The 15,750-nt window shown below is 43.7% G+C and overlaps 1 protein-coding gene across 2 annotated transcripts in view; it reads left to right on the top strand.

Annotated features, from left to right (window-relative positions):
* The window catches only part of Pip5k1b (phosphatidylinositol-4-phosphate 5-kinase type 1 beta), a 256,230-nt gene that overhangs the window by 139,283 nt on the left and 101,197 nt on the right, over positions 1–15,750 (top strand). For both annotated transcript variants that reach the window (XM_021190213.2, XM_029540159.1), the window contains exon 4: positions 14,247–14,377. In XM_021190213.2, the coding sequence (XP_021045872.1) occupies positions 14,247–14,377 (131 nt within the window). The remainder of the gene's footprint in view (positions 1–14,246; positions 14,378–15,750) is intronic.

The raw sequence follows: 15,750 nt of genomic DNA, 5'->3' as shown, positions 1-15,750 counted from the left end.
GTGTCCCATAAGTTTGGGTATGTTGTGGCTCCATTTTCATTAAACTCTAAAAAGTCTTTAATTTCTTTCTTTATTTCATCCTTGACCAAGTTATCCCACTTTTTATTGACTTTGCAATGCCATGTCTGCATACATGATAAGCATATGTTCATCTCTGGTGTGCACATGTATGTATTTTCACTGTATTGAGGGAAATACCTCAGATACATACTAAACAGTTATGTAGAGTTTAACCTTCACATGTAAAGAGGGAAAGTGGGAACATTCGTGATTTACTTTCTATAATTCAGGATTGCTTAGCCTTTCCTCAGGGAACATGAGCCACAGTCTGATGGATTTTTTTTTAGGTTAAGCAGTGCTTTCTATGTAAACATTTACTTTTCAGCTTGAGAACATTTTGAATCAAGTCAAAGACGTTTTCATGTAGGTTCATAAGTGATAACACTTGGAACATGGGTTCTATTACGTATGAAGACGAGAATGCCAGTGATAATGGCTGAAGCCATTTCCCTGCTGATTTCTCTCCCAGTAACAGAACAGAAGTCATCCTTGCCTCTGCTGGATTATCATCAGCTTTAGGGTAACTCTGTTGTAAGGACCATCAGTGTACCTGTGGGGTGTTGAGCATACCACTGGTCTCTAACCAACAGATAGCAGGAACTCTCTCCCAGTCAAACAATCAGAATCATCTCCATAATCTTCCAGGTGTCACCTCAGGGGCAAAGTGACCCTTCACTAACAGAAGATGGGAAATGAGGAAGAGTAGATGCTGAGAGCAAGTAGCAACATCTGTAAGAAATGTTTGTAACATCTGCCCCCAATAGAGACTAGTGTTAGGTAATGTTTTAGCTTTTAAGTTGACAGCTCCCTTTTCAGGAAATGGAACATTCTAAAATTTTGTGGGATTTAATTTTGGTTGGTTTTAGAAAGTTAGAAAAAAGTATCAATCCTTATTGAATGTAAATTTGTGTTTGTGTCAAGTACTGTTCCTATTTGAGTACATGAACACGTGTAATTTTCTTCCCTGGTGTGTAAGAATGATATTAAGAATATATTGTGCCATATTTGTGATGAATATCTTCAGTTTAAACTGTAACGTTTGTTGAAAAAAAAAAAAAAAACAGTGTAGTAGCACTCATGATGGCACACTGTCCTAAATCATGAGTTCAATTTGCAATTGTTGGCATATTTCCTTAAGGGCAATTGAGTGTGCTTAATTCACCACTGCAGAGTGACACATCCCTTAAGAGTTCAGCCTTCTTCTCTTAATGAGGACTGTTTGTGTTACATGCACACTTTTCCTATCCAGGAAGTAGGCCTCTCTGGCAGGATTACCAAGGAGGTAGAGCTGACTTAAAGGAACCCATGCAATATCTTTTCTTTGTTCTGCCATTATCAACATTTGAGAAGTAGCTCCTCTGTCAAACACTGGAACCCTGTTGAAAAGCTTCTCGATGAAAAGAGAAAATTAAATAGAAAGTATGTTTGCCTTGGGTTCTTCCAAGGTTGTTTTGTGCCCACTGTGTCAGAGTGACCTTATCTCAAGGCAGTTCACCACACAGAACTCGAGCCCAGAAAGAGGCCTCATTAAAACGAGGCTACAGTATTCTTATTTTGAAAAAGGTAGATGGCTGCAAAAAAATTGTATCAGAAAAGTAGTTGCCTGCCATGGAAGTAATATAACCACAAGGAAGTCACGCATTGACCTAGTGATCGCAGAGGGAACCTGTCCTTTCCAGCTGTTGTCATAAACAGAGACATTGTGGAGGGGTCAGTGGGAGAACAGGACCTGGGGTGATGGTAGAGTGTTGACTTCTGGACACCTGCCTTGCAAGAGGAGAGCTTGCCTGCAGAGCGTGCTCTGACCAAGGGGACGCAGGGGAGAGTTTGATTCCTAGGAGTGCTGACAAGGGCTAACAGAATCACAGGAGGATCAAACTCCAGCCAGAGACAGCTTGAAAATTAACACCAGAGATTTCCAGTTGGCAAGGCAAACATAAGAATCTTACTAACAGAAACCAAGAACACGGGGCACCATCAGAACCTAGTATGCCCACCACAGCGAGTCCTGGATACCCCAACACACCCGAAAAGCAAGATGTGGATTTAAAATCATATCTCATGATGGTGGTAGAAGATTTGAAAAAGGACATTGATAACTCACTCAAAGAAATGCAGGAGAATAATGCAAGTAGAAGCCCTTAAAGAGGAAGCACAAAAATCCCTCAAGGAATTACAGAAGACCACTGCTAAACAGGAAGAAGTCCTTAAAGAACTACAGGCAAACACTACTAAACAGCTAGATGAAACACAAAATCCCTTAAAGAATTACAGGAAAACACAACCAAACAGGGGATGGAATTGAACAAAACCATTAAGGATCTGCAAAAGGAAGTAGAAACAATTAAGAAAACCCAAAGGGAGACAACTGTGGAGATAAAACCCTAGGAAAGAAATCAGGAACCATAGATGTGCGCATCAGCAGCAGAATACAAGAGATGGAAGAGTGAATCTCAGGTGCAGAAGATTCCATAGGGAGCATGGACACAACAATCAAAGAAAATGCAAAATGCAAAAAGATCCTAACTCAAAGCATCCAGGAAATCCAGGACACAGTGAGAAGACCAAACCTACGGATAATAGGAGTAGATGAGAATGAAGGTTTTCAACTTAAAGGACCAGCAAATATCTTCAACAAAATTTTAGAAGAAAACTTTCCAAACCTAAAGAAAGAGATGCCCATGAACATACAAGAAGCCTACAGAACTCCAAATAGACTGGACCAGATAAGAAATTCCTCCCGACACATAATAATCAGAACAACAAATGCACTAAATAAAGACAATATTAAAAGCAGTGAGAGAAAAAGGTCAAGTAACATATAAAGGCAGGCATATTAGAATAACTCCAGACTTCTCACCAGAGACAATGAAAGCCAGAAGATCCTGGAGAGATGTTATACAGACACTAAGAACACAAATGCCAGCCCAGGCTACTATACCCAGCTAAACTCTCAATTACCATAGATGGAGAAACCAAGGTATTCCATGACAAAACCAAATTCACACAATATCTTTCAACGAATCCAGCCCTTCAAAGGATAATAAAGGGAAAACACCAACCCACACACACAAAAAAAAAAAAAAAAAAATGGAGAAAGAGAAGAAGAGAATCCTGGCTTCCGTGGATGTGGAGACCAGGAAAGTCCAAGCAGTTGTTAATGATTTAGTTTGGCCTTTGTTGATCTTTGGCTTATGACCAGCACAACAAACTAACTACAATTTATACCTTCTTTTTCGAAATGCAGATGGAGCTTAGAAGCAGCTGCAAAAAAAAAAAAAAAATTACTAGCCACGAGAGATGTGATGTGGGCTTTTTTTCCCCTAAATATGAGAATGTAGTGGCCATTTATAGGGGGTAATTACAGATCTCGTGAAAGCACCTAACAAGAAGCTATGCATATATCTGAGACATCTTACAACTGAGCTCCTCACAGGGGACCTTCCTGTCTCTCCTCCTCCTTCCAACATCCAACAGAAAAGAGAAGAAAATCCCCTCTCCTCCTGTTAGATGCCTTCAGATGCCCAGCAAGCTGGAGGAGGGATGGATCCCACTGAAAGCATAACCAAATCTGTCTGTTATTGAGCTAGAGAAAGCAGAGCACATGTTGATATGGGGCTATTTTTTATGGCTCTGTGCCCAGGTATGAACAGGAGCAGTTTTATTCTGAGTCAACAAATAGACAGGTCCCAGACCTGCTGTAGATTTCATCTGAGCAAAGGTAGATTCCACCCCAGAATACATTTAGAGAAACAGTGGAGATACAGCTCAGCCATTTGTGTTGTTTTCTAACAGTCTAATGGTTACATGGGTTTATAGCATTGCAAACCTTAAGAGAAGAAAAAGAAACAAATCGCAGGTCTACTCACCCCCCAACACATGCACACCCCAATACAGAGATAATGTCCATTCGAGTACCTTTCCTCTGAGTTTTCTCTGTGGGTACACACATGTTTCTCCAAACTTCATTAGATTTGTTTTGCGTGCTCATGCTTCAATATAACATAACATTTTTTTCCACATTACAGAACAGTTTTTGTGATGATGTTTTAATTACATCAAGTCACTTTGTCGAATAGTCTTAATTCAGATTGGAGTCTATATGTGAATCCCTAACTTGAATAAGAACAGGGAGAATTTAGCCTGTGGTTCTTGATGGTCCCCCATTCATGTGGGGAATGAAAGAGCCTCTTGTTGAGATTGTGGTCAATCCTCCTTCAAACTCCTCCCTCTATTCTACTAAAGCCACCTTCCCTTAGTGTTATCCCACTACCCTAGATGTTGCTAATTTGGGGGCCCTTCACTGCTGCTCCCTGACTGGGCTACCTCCTCCTGAACGTTGATTTTCAGTACCACCTACACAACCAATCTTTAACTCCAATACCAGGCCAAACTTTCACTCTGAGTTCCTGATCTGCGTGTCATCTCAAACAGGATTCTTCATTTTCCCCCAGAGTACATTCCTTTTCACTCTGTCCTCTCCTGGTTAGGAAAAGTGAGCACACTTCTCAGAACTGATCAAGAAAAGTGTCCTGGGGTGCTATTGTTGCTTTTTTTTCTCCCTCATTTCTAGCTCATAGCAAGCCCTGTCTGTCTGTCTGTCTTCAAAATCTGTCTCACATTCCACTCTTCTGTCCATCTTGTTCTTTGGACTTCTCTAGGCCATTACCATCTCCATATGAACGAAGCAAGCATGCCCTAATCACTTTCCCTCCTACCATCCCACCGATCTGTTCTCCACACAGCCCCCAGTGATTCTTTCAAATTAGACACTCCTTCCCCACATAAAATCCTTCACTGGTTTTTGCCATCTGTTGACCAACACCACTGAAACCCATCAAACCCTTGGGATGCCTTTGGGGGACCAGATCTACATCTGTCTTGGCTTTCCAGCCCCAGGATGCCTTTGGGGGACCAGATCTACATCTGTCTTGTCTTTCCAGCCCCAGTGCCAGCCCTCTGCCTGTTGCCCATGGTGGTTTGCTTCCGGGTCTCTGCAACTGTTTCTTCTACTCCTGAAAATTAGCTTCCTTGGCCCCCTAACGGGACCTTTTCCTACCACATGAAAGTCCTTATTGTCATTTTGTTAAGGATGCAGCTTCTGTTTAGGCCACTTTCACTTCCCTGATTTGTAGAGAATTAATTGCCTGACACATGGTAAGCATAAGACCAGTCTCTAGTGACATGACCTGCTCTCCGGCTCATTGTCACCTCTCAAACCTCAGCTTAGACCCCTCTCTGGGTTGGCTTCTGTGGCTGTCATCATCTGTAAGTGGGTCTCCAGCCTCTTAATCCCAATAATGTCATTGTCTTAGTCAGGGTTTCTATTCCTGCACAAACATCATGACCAAGAAGCAGTTGGGAAGGAAAGGGTATATTCGGCTTACACTTCCATACTGCTGTTCATCACTGAAAGAAGTCAGGACTGGAACTCAAGCAGGTCAAGAAGCAGGAGCTGATGCAGAGGCCATGGAGGGATGTTCTTTACTGGCTTGCTTCCACTGGCTTGCTCAGCCTGCTCTCTTATAGAACCCAAGACTACCAGCCCAGAGATGGCACCACCCACAAGGAGAACTCCCCCCTTGATCACTAATTGAGAAAATGCCTTACAACTGGATCTCATGGAGGCATTTCCCCCAACTGAAGCTCCTTTCTCTGTGATAACTCCAGCTGTGTCAAGTTGACACAAAACTAGCCAGTACAGTCATGTTGGTCTTCCTGCCATTGATTACTGTGTGTTGTTATGGACATATCTCTGTTTAATGTGTCTTCCCCCAACCCCAGACCAGAAACTCCCATGAGAGCAAGAGGCATGATTCTTCGATCCAAGTATTATCCAATGCCTAACACAAACTTGGGCTCTTAGATCTTGGTTAAATGACCAGCGGCCAACTGTATGATGTGGTAACAGCAACTCTCCTCTGCCAAGGACAGTGCTGGGGAAAGGCCAGGGCAGGCCTGTGATAGAGCAGTGTATGTAGTACATAGAATAGTAGGGCCCTCAGGATGTCAACATTCTCTTCCTGCAGCATCTTGCCACCTCTGTTCCACACTTCTAGAACCAGATGTCTGACATCTGTCCCTTCTTCTTCCCTTAATTCTCTCCTTGAGACAAATAAGAAGACTGAGCCTTGCTTCTTGAACACAACTGCAGGGACAGGAGAGAGACCCAGAGCTGGACTTGAACCACCAAAGTGAGGGACAGTAGTGGAAATCTCCCTGCCCTGACTCAGATGGCCGTCTTGTCACAGAGACATGTTCTATACCTACCTTCTGTGGCCTGGTAAAAGAAGAGACCTTGTCAACAAACATCTCTGCTGTAGTGTTAGACTCTCTAGATGTCCTTACTCAAGGACAGACTGGGCCCTGGCTATGCCATCTTTCTCATAATGTATGTAGATATCAAGAAGCAGAATGGAGGAGGTCAGATTAAAAGATGGCTTCCAGCGACAAGCCGTGTGAGGTTTGGACTTGCTCTGAGAGCGAGGATGCTGGGGGCTCATTCAGAGGCTTCAAATAAAGTAATAACATGAATACATTTATACTTTTGAAGCAAATCTCTCGAGCAACATGTATCCAAGCTGTAATCTCATAATTAGTTCAGAGAGCCTGGGGGGGGGAGGACTGCTGTTGCCACGAGGTGTTTCAGTACTTCCTTTCAAAACCAGTGACATCAGATGGCCTATTAAGTGATCAAGTTTCATAGACAATGCTTTATAGGAAGCCGTTTCCTGTCACCAGTCACTGGGGTCATTTCCTTCCTTATGGTGGATCTCTGTAGGCATTACGTCTGACTGTTAAGATGCTCATCACTCCATTGTTCAAGTGCTTCCCAGCATCTGCCAGCTCCATCTTCTGCAGAGAAGCATCACATGTTAAGCAGGTGTGTAAACTCATGTTCAACGAGTGATTAGAGCATTGAGCTGTGAGCTTTCTAGAAGGTCAGGGACTCGTTCATTCATGTCCCACATGCAGTGGTATCTAGAGCAAGTTAATTCCCAGATCCAATTTGCTCTGTGCAATGGACATTATGACTCCCTAGCCATCTGACATCTCTGATGGTGAGGTAATCATTAAAAGATGGCGCCTTGAGGGCCAGCAATGTAGCTCAGTGGTAGAGCACTTGCCTAGCATGAACAAGGCACTGTGTTTAGTCCCCACCTCTACGGACAGAGCTTTAGAAACTGCAGTGTATCACATAAATGCAAGCTGGCATCCACTTTCCTTAGTATTGACAACATACCTGAACAAGCTATGGAAATAAATAAGTAATTTGCCTTTGCGATGTTTTGCAGCCTATCTTGCTTGGTATCCAGGCAACATACGGCCTCCATTTATCCCTGTGAGGTCCAGGATTAAAAATAGATTGTGTTGCTGAGTTCTGAATCTAAGCCCATATTAAGCCTCTACTAAAGGAGCCAATGGTTTCCCCTGGAGTTGGAACGGGGAATGGTCATGTTCCAGTACTTTGGGGACACAGCAGGCAAGAGCCTGGCAGTGAAAACTTAAGTAGCCCGGAATGCATGGAAGCTGTTAGCTCACTGGAGTCTTGCTGGTATCTCGAAAAAAGGAAGGAGCCCTAAGGCTTCCAAATTGTGGGGAGAGAATGGCTGGTTGTAGGAGAGCTGCCACCAGCAGTTCATGCTGAACACTCTTTGTCATCATGATGAATTACTGATCTGATAATCATGCACACTCCAGGCAAGGTTTCAAAGTGATTTCAGCTCTACAGCACATCTTGCTGAACATAAAGCTGAGACCAGTGTCCAATGGGAAAATGGCAAATGGTGGGACCTTTTCTGCTGGTGGCCTAAGAAAAAGCATGTGTCACTGTGAACACAAGCATGGATTTCCATGAAGCAGACAAGACGCTATGCAGTTATACCCATGTTAAAGCATTTCATTTTTGCCCAGAGATTAGGAACAGGAAGCATGTGGGGTCCCGTTTACCGAGACAGCCAGACACCATTTTGTGTTAATAATGCCCCATGTTACCAGCAATGCTAATGACATGGTCTCCCAAGAGGGGTGTAAGCCTTTGTTTGGCTTGCCTGTGGTTGGGTGTAATTAGCAGCTAATTAAACATTTCTATCTCATTTCATCCGAAAGAATGGCTCCTTTGATGCTCCTTCCCTTGCTGGGGTCAAACATCTAGACTTAATAGAGAACTTCCAACTTTGATTCTTGGGGCATTTGGAAAAAACAGATATGGAAGCAGCCTGCACCTGGTGGCCAGACTGTGTCACACACCTGCAGAGAGACTTTGGGGAAGTCACCTAACCTTGCTGAGCCCGTAAGTGTACCGCTGTAGAAGGAATCACTGTCCACTATCACCAAGCTCAGCTACTTGGTTAAGGGCATTAAGGAACTCAGCTTTTAGAGACCACAGAGTATGGTTGGATATACCACAGCCAGCCCTGGCTTAAGTCCTAGATCTGCCTCCTCAGCTTGTACAAAGCTGCTAAACATACCTGAGTCTGTGAAATGGAGATTGTAATGCAGGATGGAAAAGCTTTACCCAAAATTCTTGAGACATGTTTTGGATATAGGATTTGGGAATATTTGCATATGCATAATGAGGAAGCTTGTGGATATAAGCCAAGACCGAACATAAATTTGTTTATATGTCATTGATTTTTCTCTACTTTTAGCCTAAAGACAATTTTATACACTTGTTTTTAAGCATCTTGATCAGGTGATAGACTATCTCTCTCTCTCTCTCTCTCTCTCTCTCTCTCTCTCTCTCTCTCTCTCTCTCTCTCTNTCTCTCTCTCTCTCTCTCTCTCTCTCTCTCTCTCTCTCTCTCTCTCTCTCTTTTTTTGGTTTTTTTTCAAGACAGGGTTTCTCTGTGTAATCCTGACTGTTCTGGAACTCACTCTATAGACCAGGCTAGCCTCGAACTCAGAAATCCGCCTGCCTCTGCCTCCCAGATAAACTCTCTCTTAACCTGTGACAATGAATAAACTGCTCTACTGCTCTGCTCCAGGTCTTGTTTGGCAGTGGCCCTCGTGGGAATGTGGGCGTGGAATTTTCCTCTTGTGGCAATTGTCCGTACCCAGAATCCCTGAGATGCTGGAAAGCAACTATGCTCGCCATATCACAGATACATACTGTTGATGACACTATGGATCATTCCCAACGGTGGAGCATTTTGGATTTGAAATTTTCACGTTGGAGCTGCTTACCAAGTGTCACTTTACCTCCCAAAGTCACCGTGAGGATATAAGAATCAGCATCAGTCAAGGGCACTGAGAACCTCGTAAGCCTTGGGGCAGTGTGTGCGTGGTTACGTCAGTAAAACTATCATTATCCAGGCTGTGTCTGGCACAAATGAGTTGCTCAAAAAAATGACTGTCTTATTTCTATTTATTACTATGCTATTATTTCTCTCACCCAAGCACTTGATCTTTAAGTGAGATTGATATGATTATAATTTCCTTTTTTCTTTTTTTCATTTTTTTTATTTATTTATTTTTGGTTTTTTGTTTGTTTGGTTGGTTGTTTTTTTTTTGTTGTTGTTGTTTTTTCGAGACAGGGTTTCTCTGTGTAGTCCTGCTGTCCTGGAACTCACTCTGTAGACCAGGCTGGCCTCGAACTCAGAAATCTCCCTGTCTCTGCCTCCCGAGTGCTGGGATTAAAGGCGTGTACCACCACGCCTGGCTAATTTCCTTTTTTCTTTCTTTTTCTTTTTCTTGTTCTGCTTATTTAATTTAACACATCAGTGGAATCCTCACTCCTTCAAGAACTCAAAACTTAGCTGCGTATCATAGGAGAAAGGTTGCTGTTTCTTGGTGTTCCTTAGAGCAAGAGGGCATTACTTTATCCTATTCCCAAAGTTCTGCTTCACAAATCCTAGGGATATGACCCACCATTCAAGCCAGAAGCATTTCCAGTGACACCCCTACCCTGTGAGGTCTGAGGGGTCTGGCAGCTGACACTGCCTTCTGTTCCCAGGGTAGGGATAGCAAGGAACGTGGTACTCTCCATTGACAAACCTGCACACTGTGATAAAAGACTACTCTCATGGCTCTGGAAAACAGCATCAAGGATGGGCACAGACTGCAGAACACACCGAGGCATGCGGTCTGTGTTGGGCCCAGACAGAACATTCTAGCGTGCTGGTTCCTCTGAAAAGTGTTCATCTTATGACATATTGCCCTGAGTGGTAAGTAGAAGAAATGGCTTTTGAATCTCTGTACAGGGTTAAAATGAAAGAAATCCATCTGGGCCCTTCTGAATTCAGCACTATCAGTACAAAAGGTCACCATTGACAACTGATACTGCTGACAACTAGTGACATCTTCGCAGAGTGCATGGAAGGAATATTAAAATAACAAAGTTGCTTTTTTCTTTCAGGTACTAGATGCACTTAAGTCTCAGTCTTTTGTATCTTGCTTCCTATGATCTTAAGTCAAAGGATATTTGAGAAAAAAAATCAAGACATTTTCCTGTGTTCTGCGCGGTCCAACACTTGGATAGTTGTTCTCAGATGAAGGATGGCACATGTTCAGAGTGAGGCAAGCAAAATGCTGAAATGATGGCTTGAGGAATTGCTCGTTCGTAGATGGAAGCTTCCGAACAATACTGGTTGACTGTGGGAGGTCATTTCAGGCAAATTCAACAAGAATTAATGCTAGGTTCACCCCCTGCTAAATGTCTGTTTAGGTGCTCAGTCCTGGGTGACTGAAGATGACAGGGCCTTAGGGAAAAAACTAGATATTGGATACAAGGTGGACAGGTTCTGAAATAGTGCCATATGTCCACGATGGTGGAATAGCATCCAAACAGACTGAGAAGACCCGAGAGTCATAGGCGATTGTTACCATGGTGACAACAGCAAAGGAGTCTAGGTCATGAATCAAACTTGTAGGGAATTCTTCAGTTACAGAAGATAAACTATGAGAAGCCAGTGGACAAGGGACAGAACAGACCCTCCAGAAAGCTGGAAGTGGTTCTCCTTCATACAATCAAGAAAAACATTTTAGGAAGAGATATTCTTTGATAATTAAAAAAAAAAGTATGAAGAAATAAAAAAAAAAATAAAGGAAGTTGGGGATTAGTGTTGGATTTATAAACTATTGCCTGGGAAAAAAGAAAGTATTTCCTTTTGAATATACTGGTTAATCTTTATTCCATTCATTTTAGTCAGAGTTTCTCAACCATGGAACCATTGATGTTTGGGGATGGCTAACTCTCAGTGGTAGAGGGCTTTTCAGTGCAGCATGGGATGCATAGACCCACTTGATGCTTGCAGCACCCACAACACACCAGTTACGATAACAACAACAAAAAACAAAAACAAAAAACCTTGCAGACGTTACCAAATCCCTCCAGTTAAGAATCCACGTTTAACTTTTTATTGTTTTCTGCCCTGGTTTGTGGTTCTCCATTAGTGCTACCAGACGTAAAAAGTAGAACATGCAAACCCTTAAGAACAAGGTACCAAGGCGTTGGGGAAACAGCTCTGTAAAGTGCCGACAGCACAAGCACAGACACCTAAGTTCAGATCCTAGGACCCAAACAAAATGCCAGACTTCGGAAAATCAGCTTCGGAGAGCTAGAGGCAGGCAGACTCCTGGGGCTGAGTCAGTCAACTTCCCAGGTCAGTGTCTCAAAACATAAGGTGAATAACAACCAAAGAAGACATTCAGTGTCACCCTCTGACCTCCACACACATATGCACATATACATAGGCAGAGAGAGAGAGATAGAGAGAGAGAGAGAGAGAGAGAGAGAGAGAGAGAGAGAGAGAGATGCACACAAAACAACGTATTCTATGGCCAGTGAGACATGTCAGAAGTGCAAACATGATAGCCTGAGTTCAATCCCTGAAAAGCATGTATTAAAAAAAAAAAAAAAACTGATATAGAAACTGGTGACTATAGGCCTGTCACTGCTCTGCAAGGTGGGAGGCAGAGGCAGGAGGCTCAGCCAGAAGCCTGCGTGTGGAGCACAGAGATAGAAACAAAAAGAGACACCCTGCCTCAAAGTCAAGTTGTCTCTGACCTCCACACAGGCCACCACATGCACACATATGTGGACATATACAAAAATGTATATATAAATATATGGAATCTATTCTAACTTTGATTTCATTCCATTTTGTTGTTGTAATTTTGAGAAGGGTTTCTTTTATATAGCCCTAGCTATCATTCATGGAGCATGGGGTGTGTGTGTGTGTGTGTGTGTGTGTGTGTGTGTGTGTGTGTGTGTTTTAAGATTCTGGGTTTGATTCCTAAGAGTAAACATGCAAAAAAAACCAAAAACACCCTATTCACATGTACTTACTTAGACAGATGAATGTATGTATACATTAATTCCTTAATTTAATAGCATCTCAGTTTCATTATCAAAATATTAAAACACTAATAATTTTTTAAAAATCAGTGTTACTAGGCAGGTTGCACACACCTTTAATTTCAGCACTTGAGAGGCAGAGGCAGATGAATCTCTGTGAGCTCGAGGCCAGCCTGGTCTCCAGAGCTAGTTCCAAAATAGCCAGGGCTACACACAAAGATACCCTGTCCCGAAAGACAATTGTTGTCCTTATGCTGCATCCTTTATCACTCATCAGTACTATATCTTTTTGCACAGATCAATGAAAAATATAGATCATTGCCAACAGCAGTAGGCAATTTTCAAAACTAAATTTTGTGTGAACACCAAAAGCTCCAGTTTTTTTTCTCTATCAGTTGTGTGTGTGTGTGTGTGTGTGTGTGTGTATACAGATAGATAGATAGATAGATAGATAGATAGATAGATAGATAGATAGATAGATAGATCTTTTTTGTTATTTTGTCTGTTTACATTTCAAATGTTGAAGGAAATCCCTTTCCGGTTTCCCCTCTGCAAGCTCCCTATCCTATCCCCCATCCCCCTTGCCTCTATGAGAGTGCTCCTCCCACCCACCCACTCCCACCAGACCACCCTAGTATCCCCCTACTCTGGGGCATCAAGTCTCCAAAGGACCAAGGGCCTCCCCTCCTATTGATGCCCAACAAGGTCATCCTCTGCTACATCTGCAGCTGGAGCCGTGGGGATCTTCCATGTATATTCTTTGATTGGTGGTTTAGTCCCTTGGAGCTCTGAGGGGTCTGGTTGGTTGATGTTGTTGTTCTTCCTATGTGGTTGCAAACCCCTTCAGCTCCTTCAGTCCTTTCTCTAACTCCTCCATTGGGGACCCTGTTCAATGGTGAGCATCCACCTCTGTATTTGCCAGGCTCTGGAAGAACCTCTCAAGAGACAGCCATACCAGACTCCTGTCAGCAAGTGTTTCTTGGTATCAGCAGTAGAGTCTGGGTTTGGTGTCTGCAAGTGGGATGGATCCCTAGATGGGGCAGTCTCTGGATGGCCTTTACTTCAGTTTCTGTTCCACTCTTCATCCCTTTAGACAAGAGCAATTCTGGGTTAATATTTTTGAGATGGGTGGTAGCCCCATCCCTCAACTGGGGGGTCATTCTGAGCTCTAATGGTTCTTACAGAGAGAAAGGATTCTTGTCTACAAGTATGTTGCAGGGAAAACATCAGATTTTTAAAAAAAATAAATAAACTCAACTATACCATTTACCTTTGAGTAGAAACTATAATGCTCCTTATTGAAAGTGTTCCATGATGTTCATAAGTTCTTAGTAAAAGAATGATAAAAAGTGCAACCTCTTTACGTTAAATACATTGTGAATACAAGATGTCACATAATCTCATGGTGGAGCATGATGACCAAAATTCCTGGCCTGGGCAACTTAAGAGAGGGGCGTCCATTATGGCTCCTGGTTTCAGAGGGCTCAGTCATCATGGCTGTGAGGGGACGGAGGAGCAGGTATGTGGCACTGGATGCATATGCTGGAACTCTTCACCTACAGCTAGATAGGCACAGAAAAAGGGACCTGAAGCAGAACCGGAATATAAGCTCCCGATGGCCTGTGTCACCAGCAAGAGTTCATCTTCCAAAGGCTCTACATTCTCCCCCAAACAGCAGCTGGGGCCACTTGACCAAATGAGCCTATAGGGGGGACACTACACAGTCCGTGTGAGAAGTCACCCAAGGAGAAGGATCTTAACAGATTCTACTAAGCCCCAGCTTCCTGCCTTTGGGAAGAAGGAGAAAGTAGCCCCACCCTCTGGTTTGCTGCCTGTGACCTTGCACAAAGCCCTCAAAGCTAACATGGCCCCCTGTGTTTCTTCTGCAGACGGCATCGTCAGCTATTAAAGGTGCTATCCAGCTGGGAATAGGATACACAGTGGGCAACCTCACATCCAAGCCAGAACGAGATGTCCTCATGCAAGACTTCTACGTGGTGGAAAGTGTGTTCCTCCCCAGGTAAGAACATTTCATCAATTTGAGATGATTCCATGCTGAGGAAACTTCACTAACATCCTTCTGTTGAAGGATTTTTTTTTTCTAACCCTGCACACAGGATAAAAATACTACTCCATATAGTGGTAGTGGGTGGGTGGGACCTGAGGTTCCACCTTGGTATTGCTGCCTGTCCTGGGAATGGCCCTACGTTTTCTGTGGTGATGGTGATTGGCACCCATGGGTCCACTGTAATTGGTTGTGGTGGGTGCCTGGTAAACCATATGGAGAAGGATCCTTGGATTTGGTGGGTGGCGGTAAAGAAATCTCTGGGTAAAACCTGTCACATGTTTTGAAAAAGAAAGCTTCCAGAAAGCAGCACCGTTGCCAAGATTTTTGCTCTGACAAGTTTAAAAACATGAGCTGGGGCTGGAGATGGCTTAGAGGTTAAGAGCACCGGCTGCATAGAGTTGGGGCGGGGGACAGGTCGGGTGGCAGCTCCTGCCTTTGATGCCAGCACTCAGGGGGCAGAGACAGGTGAGTCTCTGAGTTCAAGGCCAGTCTAGTGTGCAGAGCAAGTTCCAGGACAGCCAGGACTACCGGCTGATCTTGCAGAGGACCTGCGTTACAGCCAGGACTACCGGCTGATCTTGCAGAGGACCTGCGTTCAGTTACCAGCACCCATATGGCAACTCATGCTCTCTAAAACCCTAGTCCCAGGAGATTCTGGGAAAGGAAAGCATTGACTGCTGAAGGTCAGATAGGTGAGATGGCTGGTGAGATGGCTCAGTGGGTAAGGCGCTTGCCCTCCAGCCTGACTGCCTGAGTTTGATTCCCCAGGACTCACACAGGAGGAAGAGCAGTTCCCAAATTTTCTCTGACCTACTCTCACACTCTGGCATGCATGCTGTGCACACATAGGGATGCACACACATGTATGTGGAGATGGATAACGGTGACAGAACTGCACACTTTACGTGTCTCTGTGCTGCGTCTACTATTACCGTAATAAGCAAAAGTATTAAAGCCAGTTCTACTATTACAGAAAAGTATTCTTTGTTCCGTTGAAACGTCACCACAACGGCAAGGTATTCTTTTCAAAGAAAATGAGCTACAAACAGAGACGGGCTGTGTGGGGATGCTTGCTTTGTCTTTGTGACTACGAGGAGTGGCTTCTCAGACACACTGATGTGTTCAGATGAGCCATTTTGTTGTTTATGACTGGGGCTTGGTCTCATCAGTCAGGTGGTGAAAGGCAGCTCCTGACAATAAAAAGCCCTCGGTGCCCCTTGGGGTGTGTCCCAGTGTCCCCAGGGGTCAGAAAATCCATCAGCGCTGAACTCTCTCTCTCTCTCTCTCTCTCTCTCTCTCTCTCTCTCTCTCTCTCTCTCTCTCTC

Source organism: Mus pahari, chromosome 1 (assembly GCF_900095145.1).
Source record: "Mus pahari chromosome 1, PAHARI_EIJ_v1.1, whole genome shotgun sequence".
Taxonomy (NCBI): Eukaryota; Metazoa; Chordata; class Mammalia; order Rodentia; family Muridae; genus Mus; species Mus pahari.
This window is presented reverse-complemented; position numbering and strand designations above follow the sequence as displayed.